General features: G+C 43.3%; 1 protein-coding gene across 4 annotated transcripts in view; it reads right to left on the bottom strand.

The window, feature by feature from the left end:
• Positions 1 to 11455: 11455 nt before the first annotated feature.
• The window catches only part of MCPH1 (microcephalin 1), a 231755-nt gene continuing 219518 nt past the window's right edge, over positions 11456 to 23692 (bottom strand). For all 4 annotated transcript variants that reach the window (XM_057696999.1, XM_057697000.1, XM_057697003.1 and 1 more), the window contains one exon: positions 11456 to 11838. In XM_057696999.1, coding sequence (XP_057552982.1) covers positions 11783 to 11838 — 56 coding nt within the window. In that variant the 3' untranslated portion in view covers positions 11456 to 11782. The remainder of the gene's footprint in view (positions 11839 to 23692) is intronic.

The raw sequence follows: 23692 nt of genomic DNA, 5'->3' as shown, positions 1-23692 counted from the left end.
AGTTTTAAACCATTTTGGTCAGAGGAGATACTTGACTTATTTCAATATTCTTGAATTTGCTAACACTTGTTTTGTAACCTAATACATGGCCTATTGTAGAAAATGTTTCACGTGCATGTCAGAACATGTATTCTGCTGTCATCAGATAAAGAGTGTCCAGTGTATGTCTGTTACCTACATAAGGTGTTGCTTAAGTCTGCTGTTTTATTATTGATTCTGTCTGGATAATCTATCCATTGTCAAGAGTGGGATATTAAAGTCCCCAAACATTATTATACTGCCATTTATTTCTCCTTTTGGCTCTGTTTTTGCTTTATATATTTAGGTGCTCTGATGTTGGACACTTTAATACAATTGTTATATCTTCCTGATGTATTGGCTCCTTTATCACTGTATAATGACCTTGCTTTAGCTTTTTTACCATTTTAAATTTAAACTCTGTTTTATCTGGCACAAGTATAGTTACCTCTGCTTATTTCTGGTTGCCACAAACTTGAAATATCTTTTCCCATCCCTTCATTCTCAGTTTATGTATGTCTTAACACTAAAGTGAATTTGTAGGTAGCGTATTGTCGGATCTTGTTCTTTTTATCCTTTCAGCTATTCCATATCTTTTGTTGGAAAATATAATGTTTGTATTTAAAGTAACTATTGATGCTTAAAGACTTACTGTTGCCATTTTGTTCTTTGTTTTCTGGTTGTTTTGTAGATTCATTCTTCCTTGTATCCTATCCTGCTGGTTTTTTTTTCTGTGTTTTGATGTCTTGTGGTATCAGTATGCTTTGTCTGCTTTATTTTCTTTTCCTAATTACTACAGGTTTTTCCCTTATGGTGACCATGAGGCTTACATAAAATATCTTAAAATTATAACACCCTATTTTAAACTAATAACAGCTTAACATAGAGTTCTTATGCTTTACATTTTTACCCCTCCCCATCTTACATTTTAGGTTATTGATGTTTCAATTTATGTATTTTTATATTGTGACTAATAACAGATTATTGTAGTTATGGTTATTTTTGTTACATTTTTTTAAACCTAAAGTGGAGTTTTAAGTGAATTACACACCACCATTATACAGAATCTTTGACTATATAACATTACTGGTGAGTTTCACACTGCCACCTTATGTTTTTATGATGTTAATTAGCTTGATTAGGCTTTCAGAAATTTACCTATTTTATCAGTGTTTCCAAAGAATCACCTTTTTAGTGAATTTTTTCATTTATTTTTATTTTGTTAATTTCTATTAGCTTTATTATTTCCTTCCTATCACTTCTTTAATTTACTACATAGTTCTTTTCCCAACTTCTTTTGTGGGCTATTTAGCTAATTAATTTGTAGTGATTTTTTTCTTTACTAGTATAAGCAATTAGAGCTCTATATTTCCCTCTAAGTCTTGCTTTAGCTGAAGCAAGGAGTCTTTTCTTCAGTTCTAAATATTATCTTATTTCCATTATGGTTTCTTTTATATATCAATTATTTATATGTATGTTTTCAAACTTACAAATATGGTTTTTGTACTTCGTGTCCTTACTTTCATTATTTGCTTTTAGTTCATAAAACATGGGACGAAAGGAATAATTTTTTTTCTCCTTAATTGGAACTCTGCGTTCCAGATAGTCTAGCTTGTCAACCAGTGAAGAATTTTTTCTTAGTCTCCTTCACTGAGTGTGTCCTGGACAGAGTTTCAGTTTCATCTGGAGGGTTGCAGCTCCAGTACCACTCCCTCACACAGGCCCATACCTCATGTGCTCGTGCTGCTTCCCAGAGCTCACTCTCCCCCATTCCCGGGAGGCAGCCTTCCGCCCTAAGACCCAGGGGTGGGTCTCAGGCTCTGGTTCCCTCCTGACTCCCACCCACCAGGAATTTCCTGTCTTCTTTCTTTAGGGGGTCTGCAATATGTGTGTAAAGAAGCTTGTACTATTTTCTTTAGTTTTCCAGGTATGTTGCAGCAGAAGTGTTTTTAGGTGATCAAGTCTATTCTATTTCTTCCTCAATAATTTGGAAGTCAAAAATTTGACCATTACCTGTTTTCTTTGCATTCTCCCTAAATAAAGCCTATTCTCCTCAATATAATTCCCTCTAACTAACGAAGGGACAGGTTATGTGTAAGGAAGTAATGACAAGAACACAAAAATGTTTATGATCATTTTCTCACTGTATCTGCACCTAAGTCACCACTTGTTATGTGAAATAAAATGCTGGCTTTGAATATAAACACAGAAGGAGAAATAAGCTTGCTATTTATTTTTACTTGTAGTTATTGCCCTACACTGATATTCTACACAATACAGAACAAATACTCTGTAAAACTGGGCTATTTCATGAAGAGGTGGATATTTACACACTTTGCTTTAGTTTCATGCTTTGAGGCTAATTTTTTAATGCTTCACAGTAAATAACCCTTGTTTTTCTTTCTTTCTCAAAGACCAGCATAGAATATTGATTTCACCCTCGCTGGCCTGACCACATCCAGGAGCACGGGAGGCTATCACTTTCCTTTTACAGAGCAGAGCTGAGAGATTTCAAACTTTGGGTTTAAACAAGTCACTCCTCCCAGAGGTCCTGATTCAGTCCTTCTGAGGTGGACTCAGGAATTGGCACTGCTGGTGACCCTGGGCTAGAAGGTCCCCCTCCGTGCTCTCAGAAACTCTGCCCCTGGCTCACAGACACCGCGTCAATGTGTTCTGATTTTTGTTTCCTGATAATTAATGCAAACCAGTTCCTGCGTTTCTGTTACAACAAGAATAATCATGGGTTACATTTTTATAGTGGTTGGTGGTTTGTAAACCACCTTCTTATCCTTCTTTCACTCTTTCTTATCCTTACAAAGATCCTTGTATTATTATGAGATGTACAGTAAGTGCAGTCATCACCACTTGACACCTAAGAATCCAGCCAAGTGGATACGTGAACATGACACTGGCCTGGGACATGTCTTCACCCTCTTCAAGGGGTGAATAGTTAAGCAAACTCGGGACATCCATGCCATGGGGTACTTCTCAACAATCAAATGGTACTAACCATTGATACGTACACCACAGACGAGTTAGCAGAGAATTACGCTGAGGGATAAAAGCCAATGCTGAAGGACACACAGGGGCAGGAGTTTAGGAAGTGGGGTAAACAGGTGCGGTTATAAAGGGGCATGTGGTCAGGAGGGACCATTGTGAGGGAGACCGTCTCTATCTTCACTGTGATAGTTGACACACGGACCCCACACGTGATAAAATTGCATAGAACTAAATAGACACCCCCCCCCCACCAAATCTATGGATGCCGTGATGCATTAAATCAGAATCCCAGGTGTTTGTATATTTTTAAACCCCTCAGGTGATTCTAATGTTCTGTCAGGGCTGCGAGTCACTGCCCCAGGCATTTTCAAAGAAATACCTTGATAGAATTTTACAAGATATTTGTAACACACTGCTAGAAAGAGCAATTTGGTTTAAAAAAGATATTAAAATCTCCAAATCATTAATTTCCGTACAGAACTAAATGGCATGTAAATTTATCATATCCCGCTGAGTATTCTAACTCCTCGCTATTCACGCAGCTTCCATGACATCATCTGGGAGCTTTTCACAATTGCAGCAATTTGGGCTCCACCCAGATCTACCCAATCAGAATCTACCTTTCACAGTATCCCCAGATGATTCAAGTTCATATTAAAGTTCAAGAAGCCCTCATATAAATCCCTCCTTAACTTCTCAGGTTCAGAATTTTCTCATACTTTTCAAATGCAGTCACAAGGCGGCATGATTGTAAGTAACTATCTAGAAATTAAATCTTTGAAGCCCCTAAACGGCACTTCTAAACACGAGGGGAGAATAGTATTTAATGTAGCATGTGGTGAAAAATGTTCTATTAAGAAATGTGGCACTGGGTGTACAAGATAATGGGAGTGGCCAGGGGAACACAAAGCAGCTTTGACAACATCAGATGAAGTCTCATTTGTGACTCATCTTTTCAGTGTTAACATCTGCCTTTCAAAGCAGTTTTCTGAGTGTGATCAAGGCTGTCCCTTACGCATAGACAATGTCAGCTTGTGCTTTCATGGGTGTAAAAAGTGACCACATTGTGGGTGGGGAGCTCTGATGGTTTTTGTAGGATTACAGCTTATTAGTTTAATGATGATGTTGAAGGTGCCAGCTTCCCTGGAAGTGAAGTGGAGGATTGGGCCAGATGAGTGGTCCTGAGACCACCCCCTAAGTATCCACAGAGGCACTGCCGAGGGGATCCATGGGGAAGGGGGAGAGGACCTCTGGGCGAGGATCTGGAAGCTCTCTTCCCTCCCCAGTCTTTAAACAGAGCAGTTCTGTTGCTACTTTCATGCAACCTTACTTAAAGGGTTTTGCCATCTAACAAAGGCTGAAAACAACTGTTAATTAAGGTTTTTTGGAAGCACGTTGATTCTGAGTTTAAGGGCCATGTGGTTATATGAGGGTAGTTACCTGCACATGGTAGGCATTAGTAAACATTTTTAAAATCGATCATTACCAGTCCATTGGACCTTCTGGGAGCTGCACCATTAAGCCTGCTGAGCTTGCAGTGCTGCGTAGGGACTCTGGGTTCAAACCCCAGTCCTTCCATCCACTGGTTTATGTGACTCTATACAAGTTAGGTATGTAATGTCATCTCTGAAAAGCAGAGTATTCACAGATAATAATACAAGTCCCACAGTCCCTAATCCACAATTCCCAAATCCAAAAGCACTAAAACAGAGGCTTTTTGAATCAGAGACAAAATCTGACCTGGATATACATGAGATGATCAATAGCTTCCTGTGTCCCATTCAATGTGATGTGTGTCACGGAAGAAGTGTGAGGCTGCCGGCTGCTGGCCCCCAGTGCCTGGGGGGTCATGTGCGTCATGGTACTTGCTGTCAGAGGGCGGGGGTGACGGTCCTCTGGGTAGCTGACACTGATAGGAGTTAAGAGAGCAAGAGGTTTGGTGGCGAGAGCGCCCGTGAAAAATACAAAGGGGAGGACGCAGGATTCCACAGGAGCGCTTGAGGATGCCTGTAACGGGACAGGAGGAGGAGGTGGGGGGCGGAGAGGCTCAGACATACTGCAGGTGGGAATGGGCGTCCTGGAGCCCAGGTGCCTGTTAAGGGTCTCGTATTTGCCAGGTCCCTTGTGGCCGCGGGGCCAGCTCCTTCCCCGGGGACGGACCACCCAGGAAGAGCGAGGCCTTGGCTTGAAAGCTGAGGTGGATCTTTAAGGCGCCTACAGCTGGCAGCTAACTGTATGCATTCCAGCTGCACGGAAGATTCTTTCTTAAAGTGGGATCCGAGAGGCACAGCTCCAAGGTTGCCACATAGTGTTTCTTTTAAATAACTTTACTGATGTATATAATTCATGCACCATAACAATTTACCCATGGAGAGTAAAATTGAACAGTATACCGTTCATTGTACTGTATACAGTACAACTGTATACAGTTGTACAACCAAAACAACAGTCGAGTTTTAGGATATTTCCTTCACCCCAAAATGTCTACCGTCTATTTCCACTTCTACCCCCAGCGGCAGGAAACCATTGATCTGTTCTTTGTCTCTACAGTTTTGTCTTCTCTAGAAATTTTATCTAAGTGGAATTGTACAATGAGAGTCTTTCGAGTCTGGCTTCCTTCACGCGCCGCGTTCTTAGGGATGGTCCGTGTTGTTTCTGGCATCAGTTGTTTGCTGTTTTTTATTGCTGAGCAGTGATCCGTGGTGTGGGTACAGCACCTTGTGTTTATCCATTTATCAGCTGATGGACTGCTCCTAGCTTTTGGCTGGTGTGAGCAGTGCTGCTGTGAACATTTGTGTACAAGTCCTCGTGCAGCCACATTTTCATTTCTCTTGGGTACATACCTAGGAGTGAAGCTGCCGGGTCATATGCTACGTGTATGTTTAGTTTTTAAACAAAAGTGCAAAATGCTACAGTCACACCAGCCATGCACGGGAGTCCTACATCCTCCACGTGCTGGTCAGCTCCTGTGTGGTCACAGCTGTTGGCTGCAGCCGTTCCCGAGGGCGCATTAGTGGTCGTGGCATCTCCTTGTGGTTTTTCAAATTTAAAAAATTTTTTAATGTCGTGTTTTTCAGTACTAGAATAGTAGTTTCAATTTGTCTACTGAAGTTATCCTTTTGTTCCTTCATTATAAACCATTTTTTCCTTTCCAATTATGAGCATATAGAAACTGCTTTAGCATCCTTGTCTACTATCTCCTTGTGCTTTTACTTTGCATTTCTCTAATGACTAATAAAGATGAGCATCTTTTCGTGTGCTTATTAATCCTTTCTGTTGTGTGAAATGTTGTTTGCCCAGTCTTTGTTTCTCTTCTTGCTAATAAACAGAAGTTCTTTACATCGTCTGGATGTAAATTCATCAGCTGTATACTTTACAAATATTTTTCCTAGTCTGTGACTTATCTTTTAATTTTCTTAATGGTTTCTTTTGAACAGCAAAACTTTAAAACTTTGATGAGATCCAATTTATGTTTTTATGAATTGTGCCTTTAGTGTTGTATCTAAGAAATCTTTGCCTAATCTCTCAGGAAGATTTCCTGCTATGTTTTCTTCTAGACGTTTTATAATTTTAGGTCAGTGGTTCTCAGCTGGGAACAGTTCTGCTCTCCAGGGGACACTTAGGGATATGTGAAGACAGTCTGGATTGTCACAGCTGGGTGAGGTGTGCTCATGGCATCTAATAGACACAGGCCAGCGATGGTGCTAAACATAGTACAACGCCCAAGACAGCTCCCGCCACACAGAACCATCTGGTACTGCTGAGGGTGAGAAACCCTAAGTTAGGATTCTGGTCCATTTGAGTTAATTTTTGTGTATGATCTGAGGTAGGGATCTATGCGCATTTTCTTTCTGCGTGTGAGGTAAGGATGTAAGTGCGCTTTTTTCTTTTTTATCCTACTGTATTGAATTGCCTTGGCAGCTTTGCTGAAATCAACTTGACCATAAATATGAGGATTTACACCTAGATTCTCTATTCGCATCCCTTCATCTGCATTCTACCTTTATGCCACTAAGTTTTGAAATCAGGTAGCATAAATCCCCCAATTTTATTCTTTTTCTAAAAAAAAAAATACTTTTTTTCTACTAGGGGTTCTTTGCATTTTCATGTAAATTTTAACATCAGCTTTTAAAATTCTATTAAAAAGCCACCTGTATTTTGATGATTACATTGACTTTATAGCCCAATTTGAGGAAAACAGCCATCTTATCAATATTGAGTCTTCTAATGCATAAACTTGGCATATTTCTCCATTTATTCAGAACTCTAATTTCTCTCAGAAATGTTTTATAGGCTTCAGTATACAGATCATATACTTCTTTTGTTACATTTATTCCTATTTAGCTTATTTTTAGATGATATTGTAAATGGAATTGTATTCTTAATTCCCCCCTTTTTTTCCCCAGTGGTTTAACAAAGCAGATGTTTATTTCTTATTCATACTATATTTTCAACATTGATCAGTGGGCAACTCTGCTTGTGTAATTCCTCACATCCCCAAACTGACCAAGGCTTCATTTTGTCAAGGGATTTTGATTCACTGAAGCAGTGGGAAAGGGAAAAGAGGTAAATTGGGCACTTGCTTTTAGAGTTCACTCCCACAAAGGATATATGTCACTTATTGGCCAAAATAAATCACATGGCCATGTCCACATTAAAAAAGAATACAGATGTATAATTTTTGCATGTGACTATAAAGTAAAAAACCGCAAATGTTTTGTGAAGAGCATTAATGGTTCTCATGTATTGAGGTGCTCCTGTGTTGGGTGCATGTATATTTATACTTGTTATCTCTTCTTGGACTGATCCCTTGATCTTTATGTGATGTCCTTTCTTGTCTCTTGCTATATTTTTTATTTTAAAGTCTATTTTATCTGATATGAGTATTGCTACTCCAGCTTTCTTTTGACTTCCATTTGCATGGAATACCATTTTCCATCCCCTCACTTTCAGTCTGTATGTGTCCCTAGGTCTGAAGTGGGTCTCTTGTAGACAGCATATATACGGGTCTTGTTTTTGCATCCACTCAGCCAGTCTGTGTCTTTTGGTTGGTGCATTTAGCCCATTTACATTCAAGGTAATTATCGACATGTATGTTCCTATGACCATTTTCTTAATTGTTTTGTTGTTGTTTCTGTGGGTCCTTTACTTCTCTTATGTTTCCTGCTTAGAGAAGTTCCTTTAGCATTTGTTGTAGGGCTTGTTTGGTGGTGCTGAATTCTCTTAGCTGTTAATTGTCTGTGAAGCTTTTGATTTCTCCATCCAATCTGAATGAGATCCTTGCTGGGTAGAGTATTCTTGGTTGTAGGTTCTTCCCTGTCATCACTTGAAATATATCATGCCACTCCCTTCTGGCTTGCAGAGTTTCTGCTGAGAAATCAGCTGTTAACCTCATGGGAGTTCCCATGTTGTTTTTCCCTTGTTGCTTTTAACAACTTTTCTCTGTCTTTAATTTTTGTCAATTTCACTACTATATGTCTTGGCGTGTTTCCCTTGTTGCTTTTAATAACTTGTCATTTTTTTCCTTGTTGCTTTTAATAACTCTTCTCTGTCTTTAAGTTTTGTCAGTTTCACTACTATATGTCTTGGCGTGTTTCTCCTTGGGTTTATCCTGCCTGGGACTCTCTGTGCTTCCTAGACTTGGGTAGCTATTTCCTTTCCCATGTAAGGGAAGTTTTCAGCTATAATCTCCTTCAATATTTTCGTGGGTCCTTTCTCTCTCTCTTCTCCTTCTGGGACCCCTATAATGTGAATGTTGGTGCATTTAACATTGTCCCTGAGGTCTCTTAGGCTGTCTTCAGTTCTTTTCATTCTTTTTCCTTTATTCTTTTCTGCATCAGTGATTGTCACCATTCTGCCTTCCAACTTATTTGCCTTTTTGCCTCAGTTAATCTGCTGTTGGTTCCTTCTAGTGTATTTTTCATTTCAGTTATTGTGTTGCATATCTCTGTTTGTTTGCTCTTTAATTCTTCTAGGTCTTTGGTAAACTTTTCTTGCAACTTTTCGATCTTTGTATCCAGTCTCTTTTCAAAGTCTTGGATCATCTTCACTATCATTATTCTGAATTCCTTTTTGGTAAGGTTGTCTATCCCTACTTCACTTAGTTGTTTCTTTGTACTAGATGAAGGGACAAGATAAAACCCCAAAGTCTTCTGCCTTTTCATTTTCTCTTTCTGTGGCTGTGATTTTCAGTTCCACAAGACAAAATACTGCTGATACTGCTTGATACTGCTGTCTGCCCTCTTGTGGAGGAAGCTATCTAGGAGGCTGGTGGGTGCTTCCTGATGGGAGGGACTGATGGTGGGTAGGGCTGGGTGAGCAGAGTTCAGTAAGACTTTAATCTGATTTGGTGGGTGGAGCTCAGTGAAACTTTAATCTGCTTGTCTGTCAATGGGTGGGGCTGTGTTCCCACCTTGTTGGCTGTTTGGCCTGAGGCTACCCAGCACTGGAGCTTACAGGCTCTTTGGTGGGGCTAATGGCAGGCTCTGGGAGGGCTCACACCAATGAGTGCTTCCCAGAACCCCTGCTGCCAGTGCCCCTGTCTCCTGGTGAGCCACAGCTGCCTCCCACCTCTGCAGGCAACCCTCCAACACCAGCAGGTAGGTCTGGTTCAGTCTCCTATGGGGTCTCTGCTCCTTCCCCCTGGGTCCTGGTGAGCACATTTTTTTTTTGTGCCCTCCAAGAGTGGAGTCTCTGTTTCCCCCAGTCTTGTAGAGGTCCTGCAGTCAAATCCCACTGGCTTTCAGAGTCTGATTCTCCGGGGATTCTTCCTCCCGTTGCTGGACCCCCAGGTTGGGAAGCCTGACATGGGGCTCAGAACCCTCACTTTAGTGGGTGGACTTCTGCAGTATAACTGTTCTCCAGCTTGTGAGTCACCCACCCAGCATTTATGGGATTTGATTTTAATATGATTGCGCCCCTCCTACCGTCTCATTGTGACTTTTCCTTTGTCTCTGGATATGGGGTGTCTTTTTTGGTGAGTTCCAGTGTCTTTCTGTCAATGATTGTTCAGCACTTAGTTGTAATTCCGGTGCTCTTGCAAGAAGGAGTGAGCGCACGTCCTGCTACTCTGCCATCTTGATCCTTAATTCCCTTTTTGAATTGTTTATTGATAGTATATAGAAATATAACTCAGCTAGCTTTGTCTATAGATTTTGCATTCTGTAATCTTGCTAAACATGCTTAATTTATTTTTTGTTTGATTTCATATGGTTTTTTATATATAGTGTCATGTGATCTGAGATTGGTTTTACTTCTTCATTTCCAGTATGTATGCCTTTGATTCTTTTCCTGGCCTTCTTCTCTCAGTAGAACTCTGGTATCATGTTGAATAGAAGTGGTGAGAGCCGCACAACTTTCAGAATTAAAAAAAAATTCAGAATTCTGAGATACTTTTAGCCCTACGTGTTTTGGGTAAGGGATTGCAAACCCGCAGTAACTAACTTTTAAGATTGTTGACAGGATTAAATGAGGTACCACATAGAAAATGCTTGTGTAAAGCCGGCACAAATCAGCGTCCTGGTGAGAGATTAGCTTTTGGAAAGAGAACCAACCGAGAGTGGCTCCGGCAGGCTGGCAGCAGGAACCAGGACGTGGCTGCGAGGAGGCAGGCTCGGGTGGACACGTGGCCTGGGTGGCTGATGTGGCCCTTGTGGTTGGGGGATGGAGTTCTTTGTGATTTGTCCCCACTGGGAGTGAGCACAGGAACTTTTGGTGTCACAGGAGCTCTGCCGAAGTACCTGAGCCTCAAAGCAGCCGAGCGCAGGGTTCAGGGGCTGCAGGGACACAGGGTTTACAGGTGGAGGAAGGACTCGGGCCTGCTGAACTGTGCTGAGGCTCAGCGTTCGTTGCTGGGGCAGGAGTACTGTGAGGGGACCTGGGGGACACACTGTATTCACACCGAGAGGAAACCTTCCTCATTTCCATGTGCATTGTTCCTGCCCTTCTAGGTGTCTTCTAGAAGCTGATCCCTTGTATTTGCTGAGGGACTTGACATTTCTCTGAGGTAGAAATAGCAGCTGAGATCAGTACCATGTAAACGGCACGGAGGGAGAAGTAACGCGAGGGAGTCTTACTGGCACCTTCCGCCTTGCTGGGATTTAGCATTTCTCTCCTGCAGAAGGTGACCAGCCAGCGTGTGTACGATTTGGCCTGGATGCCTGTTTCCTGCAGGGGACGGTGAGCGTCCTGGTGGCTGGTAGAGGCCCTGGTCTCTTGCGGGTGACGCTGTCCCCGCCAGAAACTAAGCTTGCAGAAGCAGGGCTACCTGGATGGCACTATTATCATTAACTGCAACGCCTCACACCCGTCTTCACTAATGGCTTTGAGAAGACACTCAGGTACGTGAGGTGGAACCGCGATCATGGACCAACACCTTCATGCCTGGTAGATGATACGTTAATAATGAAATGTAGAAACTCAGGGGGTTGTTCTTGGTAATAAAACAATTTAATGTCCATCCTTTATTTAACAGTACAGTGCTTCAATGACAAAGGTTCTGGGGCCTCTTAACTGTGATCATCACTAGGGCACCCAGACTGGCTTTAAGGAGAAAAGGCCCAACAGGACGGGTCAGTGCTTCTCTGAGACACAGGCATCAGAAAGCCACACGAAGGAGCTTCTTCATATAAAAACCACAACACACACGTGGTGAACGTGATGCTCTAGAAAGGCATCCTTCCTGCATCGGCCTCTCCCCTCACTCGAGCGTCCGAGGACACCTGGGCAGCTGTTGGCAGCAGCGGTGGGCTGAGGGGCGTCTCCTTCACGGCAGCAGCAGGTGGCTCTCGGGGGCACAGACCTTGTGCTGAGTGATTGAATCTAGAGGGAGAGAAGCAGGTTAGCGTTGATAACGGCCAGCACACGGCAAGACGGCAAGCTTGTCACAGACACACAAGCTCATCACCTTCAGTGGTCCTGGGCTGCACGGAGCGCGTGTCCACGTGTCCACACATGTGGCTATCTCCAGTGAGTAAAATAACGTAACATAAAGAGTTCAGTGCCTCAGCCACATCTCAAGTGCTTGGTAGCCACGCTTCTATTAGACGTAGCACACACGGGCATGCCCTTCGTGGCAGAATGTTCTAGTAGGCTGGAAAGTCTGCCAGTCCGGACGACACACGGGAGATCCGAATTCTCATCCCAGCTACAGCAAGTACTCTATGGTACCAGGCAGAGTATAAAGAACTCTATTTTATGACGATCACTCGAAGTGACCTGGCCCAGGATAAGCCCCAGGTGCGGGGAAGGGCAGCACAGGGTGCCGGCAGCTGGCCCTTCACTCTCAGTGCTGGACGCTGACTGCTGCCAGCCCTTCCTCGGCTGTTAGGATGAAGGCGGCAGGCAGCCGACGGTCAGCGCTGCCTGATCGACGAGTTAAAGTTAACTTATTGATGACTGTTAGTATCTAAAGGGTGAACAGTTACTGTATATTTGAAGGACCCTAAGAAGTCAAGGTGATGAGCGGTAGAACACGGAAGGCTGTGATGGCGGTGAGGTGCAAAGCAGAAAAAATGGGTTTAATTTTTAAATAAAAGAAAAAATAGAACTGTAACAGTTAACAGTTATTATCGACACCCAGCCTACCACTTAATTTTCTCCACAACACAGTATTCTTACGATTTACATTTTAAAACCAGTTCTTTATTCATATGTGTTGCATATATTTTCTCTCAGTTTGTTACTTGCCTATTAACTTTTCTTATGCAAATTTTACTTCTGTATTCAAATTACATCAATCTTTTCTCTCATTGCATCTGGATTTTGAATCACAGGGAGAAAGGCTTCCCTATACTTGGTTATACAATAATTCAGCCATATTTTCTTCCAGGTTGTAAAAACTGCATTGATTCAATTTTTACATTTAGATTTCTGATAGGATGTTATTTTCAAAAGCCAGAGAAGACGGCAAAACGGATGATGCTCTTTCCTAATTAAAAATTCAATATAATCCACAAATTCCGAATGTTTCTTTAAAAAAAGGCACGCTTGTTCTAACGTTTATATGGGGGAGAAGAATATGCGGGAAGGCAACTTTGAAAAAAGGAAGAATGAGAGAGAATTTGACATACTAGATACCAAAACATACTGTAGAATTACAGTAGTAAAACCATGTAATTAGCACAAAACAGATAAATAGATCAATGGAAGAGAACAAACTCCAGAAACCCACCCGTCCATATGTGGGAGTTTAAGAGCTGATTTAAGGGGCATTAAAAATCAGTGGAGAATAGATAAGTTATTAAGGAGATGGGATGATCCCTTATGTCCCACAGGAAATATGTTACAGATGGATTAGTGCGCTAAACATTAAAAAGCTGTGAAAGTATTAATAGAGACAGGAGACGAGTTTACAGCTTGGGGTCGGGAAACCTTCCAAAGTGAAGCCTCAGTTTAGATGCTGTAGAGCAACAGAGGCATTCCATTCCATCTAGAATAATAATTAAAAATTAAAATCCACAGAAGACACCATAAAGAGATTGAGAGGATTTTATATTTATCACAAAAGGTTAGAGTCCATATTGTACAATTATTGCTGTGAAACAATGTGGAAAAGAGAAACAGCCCACTGTAAAAGCAGACAAGGGATAAGAATAGGCAGTTCATGAGCTGTGACCATCCCCCCCGAGGTACTCATAATGCTGGTGAGTAACTTGGTACTTAGGGCGTATATGGTAAGTCATCAGATCACCAAATACTGACAATATGGGTAAAGTCTGGTACCGGGGAGGGTGCAGGGAATGGGAATACCCAGGTACTGTTAGTAACAGTGTAAGTGCGTGCAGCTGCGTAGGTCAGGGTTCAGTAATTCCCCTTCTACGACTCTTTTACAGAAATACTCCTGCCTGGGATTGGGCTAGACTAATTATAGCTCAAGACAGTCTCTTAAAATTGAATTCAGATCACTCCAATTAGAACACACACGCACGCGTTTGCAATGTGCACACAGTATGTAATAGCAGAAACGGTGGAAATAACCCCAAATATCTAATCGTGAGGAATGTATACATTAATCGCAGCACCTCCAATGGTTAAAAAGAATGAAGGAACTACATCAAAATGGAAGGATCTTCTAGACACAGAGTTGGATAAAAACTCATGAATATGTGATCCTCCATGTATGGAAAACCCTACATGCATATGTTTATATACATCTATTTCTATGTAAATATGTGTTAAATCTGAAAGAGACAAGTCTATCTTTAGCGTAGTTACTTTAGGGAAGGGTAGTAAGATTTGGGGACTTTATGTATTTCTCTACGGTCTGAATTCTTTGACCATGAAATCAAGCATCACTCTTCATATCTGTCCATCCATTCATCCATGCATCCATCGTGGTGGGGAAAAAAGGCTGGAGCAGGATCCAGTTCTAAACTCAGGTAAAACAGATGCCACAACAAAGTCTGTGGCTGGTCCCTAACAGCTCTGTGATGGGGCTGCCTAAAGAATTAACCCCGGGACCTGTGAGGAGGTGTGAGGTACATGTGGTGCTGTGCAGAGTGGGACCAGGAGAGCACTTGAGAGCTGGGGAACAGCTGAAAACCAGGACAGCCGTGTCCAGGGAGCCCCTCCCCGCTCCAAGTTCCCAGCTGTAAACTCACACGGAGAGTGATTTCTATCCAAGTTCATTTGGCATCTGGAGACAGCCACATTCCCAAATTCCAATGTCACGTCAGATGCATGATCCTCAAACACCCCATAAAATGTGACCACAAGACAGATGTTAGCGCAATGCTAGTCCTGGCCAGCGGAGACAAATAGTGCACAAGCAGCTCGCATGAAGTTTAAATTGGAAAGGAAAAAACCCCAGGTTTGGTTCGATGTTTTTTTTTTAACAGAAGTATTCAGCAGGTCTTGGCACATGTATCTGCACACGTTAACGTTCACTGGCCATGCTTCTGCGTGGTGTGTGCCTGGGATGTGGAATCAACATGCCACCAATGCCTTTTTTTTATTTTTTATTTTTTTAAATGGTGGGATGGGCAAGTCGCTTTATTGAACTAAGACTCCAACTGCCAACAGCCAGCTGTGGCTAACAGTCTGTGTGCAGAGTTCGGGGACCCTCAGGGCCCTGCTGAGAGCTTTATCTTGGCTTATCAAAATGAACTGTGAATTTTAGGGCTTGGGAACCTCAGTGTCCATGTAGCCAGATAGCCACACACAAGGGGTCACCTCTACTGCTCTGCAGGGCGCGGGTCCCCCAGCAGATACAGCATGTTCCTGAAGTCCTTTCTGATGCTGAGCCCGGCCCGCACTTCTCTCTGGACCCACACCGAGCAAGTCTTTCTCCCTCTGCACATTGATCCCTCTTTTGAATAAACCAGTCCCTTTTCTGCTTCTCCTCGGATCCGTACCTTTCTCCTGGGTGCTCAGAACCCAAGTCGAGGACTCATCTTAGACTCTTCTCTGTCCTAACACAGCACAGCATCCAACGTGCCAGCGAGTGCAGCCGCCTCCAGAGTCTTCATTTAAAATCCGACAGCTTCGCACCAGCCCTGCTGCTGTTACCCTGGTCCTGACCACCATCGCTTATCACTGCAAGAGCCTGAGGTCACTCTCTCTGCTTCCATTTAAAAATGCCTCAGAGCCCATTTCCCCTTCTTAAAACCCTTTGGTGACTTCTGTTTATTCTTAGGATGAAAACCACACGTCTGACCGCCGTCCACAAGGCCTTGCGTGGTCCAGGCTCTGCTGCTTCCTCCCCGTCGCTCTGTCCTCTAGACCCTCTGCCTCTGCCCACCTCTCACCCTTGACCCTAACTGTTCCCTTAGCGCCACACAAGCTCATCTCTCTGGTCCCCATTCGGAGCTCAGCCCAAACACAGCTCCTCGGCAAGTCTCTCTCCATACCCAAACCCTGTTGTCTTCGTAGCATTTATTGCCATCAGGATTTAAAAAACTGTTGTCTGTTGTCCTCAGAAGGTAAGTCCCACGAGCAAGGGCTGTGCCTGCCTTGTCACCTGCTCTTCCCGGAGTGCCGAGAACATGCTTGGTACACGCTGATAGATGCTCAGTTGAGTAGATGAATTGAATCAATGAATGACTGACCAGATGCCACGGAGAATATCTGAAGGGAATAGCTGGGTCTAAAATAACATAGCAGTTCTCAACATCATTTTTTTTTTTCTTCTGCTCTGATATTGGGCTGGATACATTCACATATCTGATACTTTCCCAAGGGTCTGTGCTGTCTTAGACGAGACAGTCTAGTTTATTCCCAGCATGCTGACTTTTCCACCCAAGAAACGTGAGTGAAACGATATTACAGGGCTAGCCTTGAGGTCACTGTTTTCTCAGTTACACTGTATATTTATTACTGGGTATGGGGGTGCTAGTGATTTTACTAAGTGGATCTTATAAAGACCAATCTTGCTGAATTGTGATAACCATTTCTTGATTCCCTTTAAGTTTTCTGCGTACACAGCTGTATCAAGGCAAACAAAACGACTTGTCCCTTTATAATTCTGATCCTTCGTTTGTGTTTATTTTATCCACGTGATGAGGGACTCTAGAACGTTGTTGAAACAGAAGGGTAACATCAGCCATAGGTATTTTGTACCTGACTTAAACTAAGATTTTCACTGTTAAATATATGTTGCAGGTTGTTTTTTGTTTGTCTGTTTTATAGATACCCTTCTTCGTGTTAAGAAAGTGCTCTTATTCCTAGTTGAAGAGGTTTTTGGTTTTTGTTTTTTAAATCATGAGTGGGTACTGGATTATCTCTAATGCTTTTTAATATCTGCTGAGAAACATCAATGTATTAGGAAAAGATTTAATGATATTTATTTCTACATTCTTTGGTTAAGCCCTACCTGACTATGTTTCTTAACACACTGCTAAATTTAATGTGCAGATATTTTATTGGGGATTTTTATATCCACATTCACAAAAGAGTCTCGGCTAGCCTTGTAAAGTGAGGTGAATGGCTTCTCTGTTTTTCTCTGCAGTAATTTGTAATGTTTGGAAAACTTACTGTTACAACTATCTAGGAGGAGGTGTCTCAAAAATGATTTTTTTTTTTTGTGGTGAAACACACATAACCTAAAACTTACCATTTAAATCATTTTAGGTGTGCAAGTCAGTGGCATTAAGTACCTTCACAGTGCTGTGCAACCATGAACACTACTCGTTTCCAGAAGTTTCGCATAATTCCAAACAGAATCTCTGAACCCATTAAACAGTAACTCCCCGTTTCAGGTGCGATTAACCTCTATTGTAATTTCTGTCTCTATGAATTTGCCTGTTTTAGGTAACCTGTCCTTTTGTGACTAGCTTATTTCACTTTAACGTAGTGTTTTCAAGGTTCATGCATGTTGTTGCAGGTTTCAGAACAGCTCTCCTTTGGAGGGCTGAATGCTATTCTGTTGTACGGATATATCACATTTTGTCATCCACTCATCTGTTGATGGACACTTGGTTGCTTCTACCCTTTGGCTGTTGTGAATAATACCGCTGTGAACATGGGTGTGCAAATATTTGAGTCTCTGCTTTCAAATCTGTTGGATATATATCTAGAATTGGAATTACTAGGTCATATGGTGGTTCTTTTTAAATTTTTGTGAGGTACTGCCATACTGTTTTCCACACCGGCGGCACCGTTTTACATTCCTGCCAACAGTGCACAAGGCTTCGCTCTCTTGACAGCCTCGCCAGCACCTGCTGTTCGTGTGCTGTTTGTTTTGATAACAGCTGTGCTTTCCATGTGTGTTTCTCTGGTGACTAGTGGGATAATGAACATCTTCTCATGTGCTCATGTCGTCAGTGGAGGAAGGTCTAACCAGCTCCTTTGCCCATTTTTTTACTCGGGTGTTTCTGTTGTTGACTTGTAAGAGTTCTTTAGTTTTTGGATATTAACCACTATTATTTGCAAGTAGTTGTTAAGAGTGGTGGTCATCTTTCTTCCTGCATGTGTCCAAGTCACCCGAGACAGAGATGGGCAAGTCAGTCCTGCAGGTCTCCCAGGCAGATGAGAGTAAGTCAGGTCTGTGTTCAGGGAGGGGAGCTGGGAAACCAAGCTTGTCAGGGTGTCAACGGCCCCAGGACTTTCCTACTGCCTTGAATATGGCTTTGCCTGGTGGCGGTAAATCTTTGATTTTTTCCCCCCAGAGCTCCTGCAGAGTTGGTTCCGGTGGCTTTTTTTTTTTTTTTTAAAATATGTATTTATTTATTTGGCTGCACTGGGTTTTAGTTGTGGCACACAGGCTCCTTAGTTGTGGCATGCAAGCTCTTATTTGCAGCATGTAAGCTCTTAGTTGTGGCATGTAAGCTCTTAGTTGTGGCATGTACGTGGGATCTAGTTCCCTGACCAGGGATCAAAGCTGGGCCCCCTGCATTGGGAGGCGGAGTCTTATCCACTGCGCCACCAGGGACGTCTTCGGGCTGCTTGTTTTTTTCCATGTTTCTGGGGGGAGACAAGAGCTTAGAGCTTCCCAGTCTGCCATCTTGCTGACGTCACACTGCAGGTGACTTTCATGACGGGTGGTGAGAGGCATACTCAGATTACGTTCATTTTTTTGTAATGGTTAAAATTGATTAGATTTCCTATTTCTTGAATCCATGTTGGTAACATTTTTCTAGAAATTATCCATCTTGCCTATTTTCAAATTTATTGGCATAAAGTTATTCATCATGAGCTCATGATTTTTAGATATCTTTACTGTACCTGCAGTTGTAGCCCCGATTTCATTCTCAGTTTTGTTCACTGGACTCTTTTCTTTTTCAGTATTTTTAGAATTTTGACTTCCAGGTTTTCTCCCCCCACCTCAAAGAACTTTTTCTCTGAAATTTTTTCTCGTTGCTTCAGTTCTGTTAATGTCTGATATTATCTTTATTATTTTTTTCTCCTGCATTCCTCTGTGTTAATTTATTGCTACATTTTCATCTTCAAGCACCAAAGTTTAAGAAAAATTGATTCAAAAAGTGAAACGAGGTCATTTAATCCAATGACTTTTTTCTCTGCCAGGACACTGAGGAAAGCGTCTCGTGACTGTGCTTTGAGGTGGCCCCGCTGGCCTCCGCCCGGCGTGTGGGTGTCAGGGTCCATCGTGCGCAGTGTGAGAACCACTGCAGGGAGGGTGCCCAAGGGAGGAGCAGGTGCAGTGACTGAGAGCAGCAGGCGCTCTGACTCTTTACACGGCGCCTCTGCCCTGGGAGGTGGGCGACCGTGAACTCTGGGTCTGCAGCTCACCACGTGGCTCTGGCCCAGGGATTCAGGTCCCTCGGTTTCCTCTTTACAAAAGGAGGAGTTTTCTGCCGACCGTCTCAGAATTCATTTCGAGCAGCGTCTCTCTGCCGTAACCAAACACCGCAGGGCATGCGGCTTGCACATTTATTTACTTTCTCACCGTTGTCAGCTGGGTGGGTTTCTCCTGAGGCCTCGTTCCTTCTCTGTCTTCACGAGGTCTTTCCTCTGTGCACACACCCTTGGTGTCTCTTCCTCTTATAAGGTCATCGATCCAAATAGATTAGGGCCCACACGTACGACCTCATTCCAATTCAATCACCTCTTTAAAGGCTCCGTCCCACACACAGTCACAGCTGAAGGTGCTGGAGATTAGGGCTTCAGCACATGCCCTTGTGGGGACACACTTCAGTCCACAACACGAGCTCTATCACTTCAGTCCTAGCATGCAACAGCAACAAAACCGAAGGTCAGCAGGTTCTGAAGACACAGGAGAATCTCTTACAGCCTTAACGCAAAGCATCAATATTCTAGGTAAACAAAGGCAGGCTGAACTACAGGCAGTGTCCCATTAGGAGGCTGAGCTGTGAAGGTTCTTTTATGTCCATTAAGTCCAGACCCTTGCAGATGCAGGGCTGTGGTTTAAGACTTGAGAACTCACCCCTGAGTGGCTGCAGGGGTGGGGGGGGGGGGGGGGGGGGCGTGTCATTTGCAGGGCTCTGAACTTGCTCACAGGACAGAACTTGTTCACCTGGCACAGCCCAAGTGCTCAGCACGGGCGCCAGATCTGACTTCCACACTGACAACCGCGTCTCCAGTGATGGACACGAGAGATGCTGCCTTGTGCACAGTATTCCCATCCTGAGATGAGTACGAAGCTGCTTGTTACACACGGTAGGTGAAGTGCAGTTGACTTTTTTTTTTTAAAGTGAGACTTGAGGACTGTGCCTTGGCTGGTAAGGTGCAAAAAGGGTCTTCTGTTTCCCAGTTTGTCTGCTTGCCTTCAACATGCTTTTCAACACTCACATCACTGGTAACGTTCAGGCCCAGTGACTGGAGTTCAGTTGGTGTACACCTAACAAAGCGGGGAGCCACGTGTGACGGGTTTAGGAAATGTCAATGAGAACCATCTAGCAGCTCTAGCTGACCAGTGAATATAATCAGAGGGAGAGCTTAGAAATGCACACTGAGCACACTCTTCTGAGCACACTCTTTCCATATCTTTCCAAGGCTAATGCTTAAGTTCTGTTAATTTACATTTATTATTTTATAATTTGCATCTTAGTTTATTACTGTTAATAACTGCCAAGATACTGATAACTGCCAAGATACTGTTAACTGCAGCTAGCAGTTAATAAAAAAAAAAAAACCCACGAATATATTTTTAAAAAGCCTAAACATGTGAGATGTTGAAATGATAAAAATCCCACGTTTGTTTTAGCTCTCACTCATTTCTATTCTGGTAGGTTTCATTCTCAAAACACAGTTCATCTTACAGTCTGAAATTGCATCTTAACCTTCTGCAGTCACTTCCTGAACGGCTGCAGAGCTCAGGGTCTCCGAGGAGGGGGCCCCGGGGCAGACCTGCCTCTGTTCTCCTCCCCTCTCCTTTCTGTCCCCCACTCTGTGACTGGCTCCTTATCTCTGCAGTGGAAACACGGAGGGAGATGACCCTAGGATCCCTGAGGGTATCTGTGTGATCAGGAAACCCTAGGGCCTGAGGCTGTAACAGATCCCCCATCCAGAGTGCGTGGCTCTGGGCTGGTCTCTGGTCAGCCCTCGGCAGGGGCGGCCATCCTGCCAGCGAGCACTGAGGCCCACACGCTATCAGTGATCTTTTTCCTGAAAACACTGACGTGGGGAGACATTCAAATACAATGCTTTTTTATAAGTTATAAGGAGATCATGCCTGGGGGTGAGACTTTTATTTTTTTGGCAAGGCTGTGGAGACTAGGACATTATGTTCCCACAATAGCATAAAATGTATGTTTCTCACTTGAATGTAGCCCAGACAATAAAAGGGCGCCCGAGACTGGAAATGTGTCCTATGAGAAAGGCCAAACCAACCTGCAGGGGTAAGACCAGCAGGGATCAAAGGAGTGAAAAATGGTCAGAGCTCAAGTCACTGACCCACGATGGACACCCCTGGGCCCCACGCCCCTGGCCACCCCTCCACGCCAGCGGGTACCTCAGACCCCAAGGTCATGGTTTCTTGATGTGTCAGATGGGAATTCCACTCTGTGGACGTGCAGAGGAAACCAAATTACTGGAAAGTGCTTCAAAGTATATTACGTCTAACCAGTATCAGGTAAAGGTAACACTGTGCTTCCTGGTGCCGGGAATTTGATTTTTGTTTTCCTGTTTATTTTCATACATATTCAAGCGCCACAAGTGTGTTCTTTCTCAAAAATCCCCGTTCCTCCTGGTTGGATGATTCATCAAGACTCTTGGCCTAAGTGTGCTGCTGTTTCAGGGAAAACAGGCTCTGGGGAATGACTTGGGAACACGGTCGGGGCCGGTCCAGTGGCCTCGTCAGAAGGCAGCTCAGCGTGTGTGAGCTGCTGCTGCTTGGAGCGAGTGGGTAAGAAGTGGCTTGAGTTTCACGTGTGCAGCCCTAGGTGGGGATGTCCTAAGTTCACACCGTTCTAGGCCAGCAACGCCAGCCGGTAGACTGATCCTTTGATAGTTTTAAAAAAAATATTCAAAAACATTGGGTCATTGCTTCTAAGATACAGTGAAGGGATAAAAGGTTTATTGGACGATTACAGTGCTGGATGTCAGAGGTCCTAGGGAATGCATCCGCCTTTCCCCCTGCCAAGGCACAGTTTCTAATAGCCAAAAAAATCTCCTGCTTGTCCATCCCCTGTGACTCTATTAGGTCTGCAAAAACAAAGACCCCATAAAATATAGGAATAGGTATGAAGGTACTAAAAATTCCCAGAATCTTTATTTTGGAAGGTAAGTTACAAATCTGAAAGTGGGCACACCAAGCTACTTTCAAGATTTTAAAAACAGCTGGAATAAAACAATGAACTCTCAGGGACTCTGCCTCACACAGCAGCTGATATTCTAGTTGGAACAAATCTAGTTGATAAATTATGAAAAGCAGTATCCAAAATTTACCACAACATGGCTTTTAAATTGGTGCTTTAACATGGTTTTAATTTTAATTTAAAGGCGGTTTTATTGCTAATTTCAGTTTCACATTTTGAGAATAAAATATTCTCTGGAAGTGTTTATACTGAAAGCTCATGGGAGGGATAACAGTCTTCAGAAGAGAAAATGCTGCTTTGCCAAAGGCTCAGGAATGACTTTGCTAGGCGTCGGTGGGTCCTGTCGCCCAGCGATCTTGGGCACTGCCCCTGCAGAGGGCAGAGATTTGCACTCCGTGTTGTCTCCTCTGATCATCGTGTTTATTACTACTCTGTCTTGTATGTGAAGTAAGTAAATTAGGTCCAGAGAGCACCAGGTGACTTGCATCTGGTCAGAGACTAAGCGAGCGGCAGAAAAGGTGATGCTCTGGACTGCACATTTTGTAGGTCTGTGCACATGTGTAGAGACAAAAATGAAATCTGCAACTGCACAAAGCTGGAGTTGTTAACTCCATTCAGAAAGAGATGCATATAAAGTAACAGAGCATGTTTTTTTCAAGTATTTAACACTCACACGAGAAGGCTGGGGAGGACCCAGCACACACGGGGGCAGCAGGGCTGATGTTGGGGTGAGGATTTCACCACGCCGAGAGCCAAGGATTCCAGGACACACAATGCCCGGATGTTGCCAAGGGCACACGCAGATGGTGTAATCAACGACAAGTCAGAAACAGGACATAAATTATGGGAGAGGAAAGGAATGAAAACCCGGGCCCACAGCTCCCGCTCTGACACTCAGAGAGTTCCAAAGGGCCCCATGGAAATCGCACCCCGGGCTTCAAGCAGGTAGACATTCGCTTCTTGAAAACCCACCAGCAGGGGGGCCAAGTAGCCAAACCCTGGGAGGAACCAGGCAGACAGCTGACTTGTGACCATCTGTGCACAGAAATGCAGCAGCACCAGGAAGGGGCCGGCCGAGTTCCCCAACCTGGAAATAATAAGAGTGCAGAGCTAGGCTTCAGCCGCGGCACAGGGCACGGCTGCAGACTGGAGAGGTGAGCTGCTGCTGTGGACTGTTGGTAACAATCATGTGCACAGTTCCGTTAGCTGAATCAGACTCTTTTTGAAGCACAATTCTGGTTTCTAGCCGGTGTCATTTTGATACATGCACTTTTCTAAAAACCAAAAGCAGAACCTCTGTTTCAGAACATAGGATGTTTTGAAGGTTATATTCTTGGCATTTAGAAAAAGAGTAAACAGCCTCTCTTGGCTTCTGGATTGTAGCTAAAGCCATAGTTATTTTGAAATTAGTTTCCAGGCAAAAAATAAATTATTCTGCACCAGACAGTAAAAAATTAATTTTGATTGTCATACTTTAAAAATATATCAACGGGGACTTCCCT

The sequence above is a fragment of the Hippopotamus amphibius genome, chromosome 10 (genome assembly GCF_030028045.1).
Source record: "Hippopotamus amphibius kiboko isolate mHipAmp2 chromosome 10, mHipAmp2.hap2, whole genome shotgun sequence".
In the NCBI taxonomy this organism is placed as follows: domain Eukaryota; kingdom Metazoa; phylum Chordata; class Mammalia; order Artiodactyla; family Hippopotamidae; genus Hippopotamus; species Hippopotamus amphibius.
The sequence above is the reverse complement of the archived record's forward strand: the minus strand, read 5'-3'. Positions and strand labels throughout refer to the sequence as shown.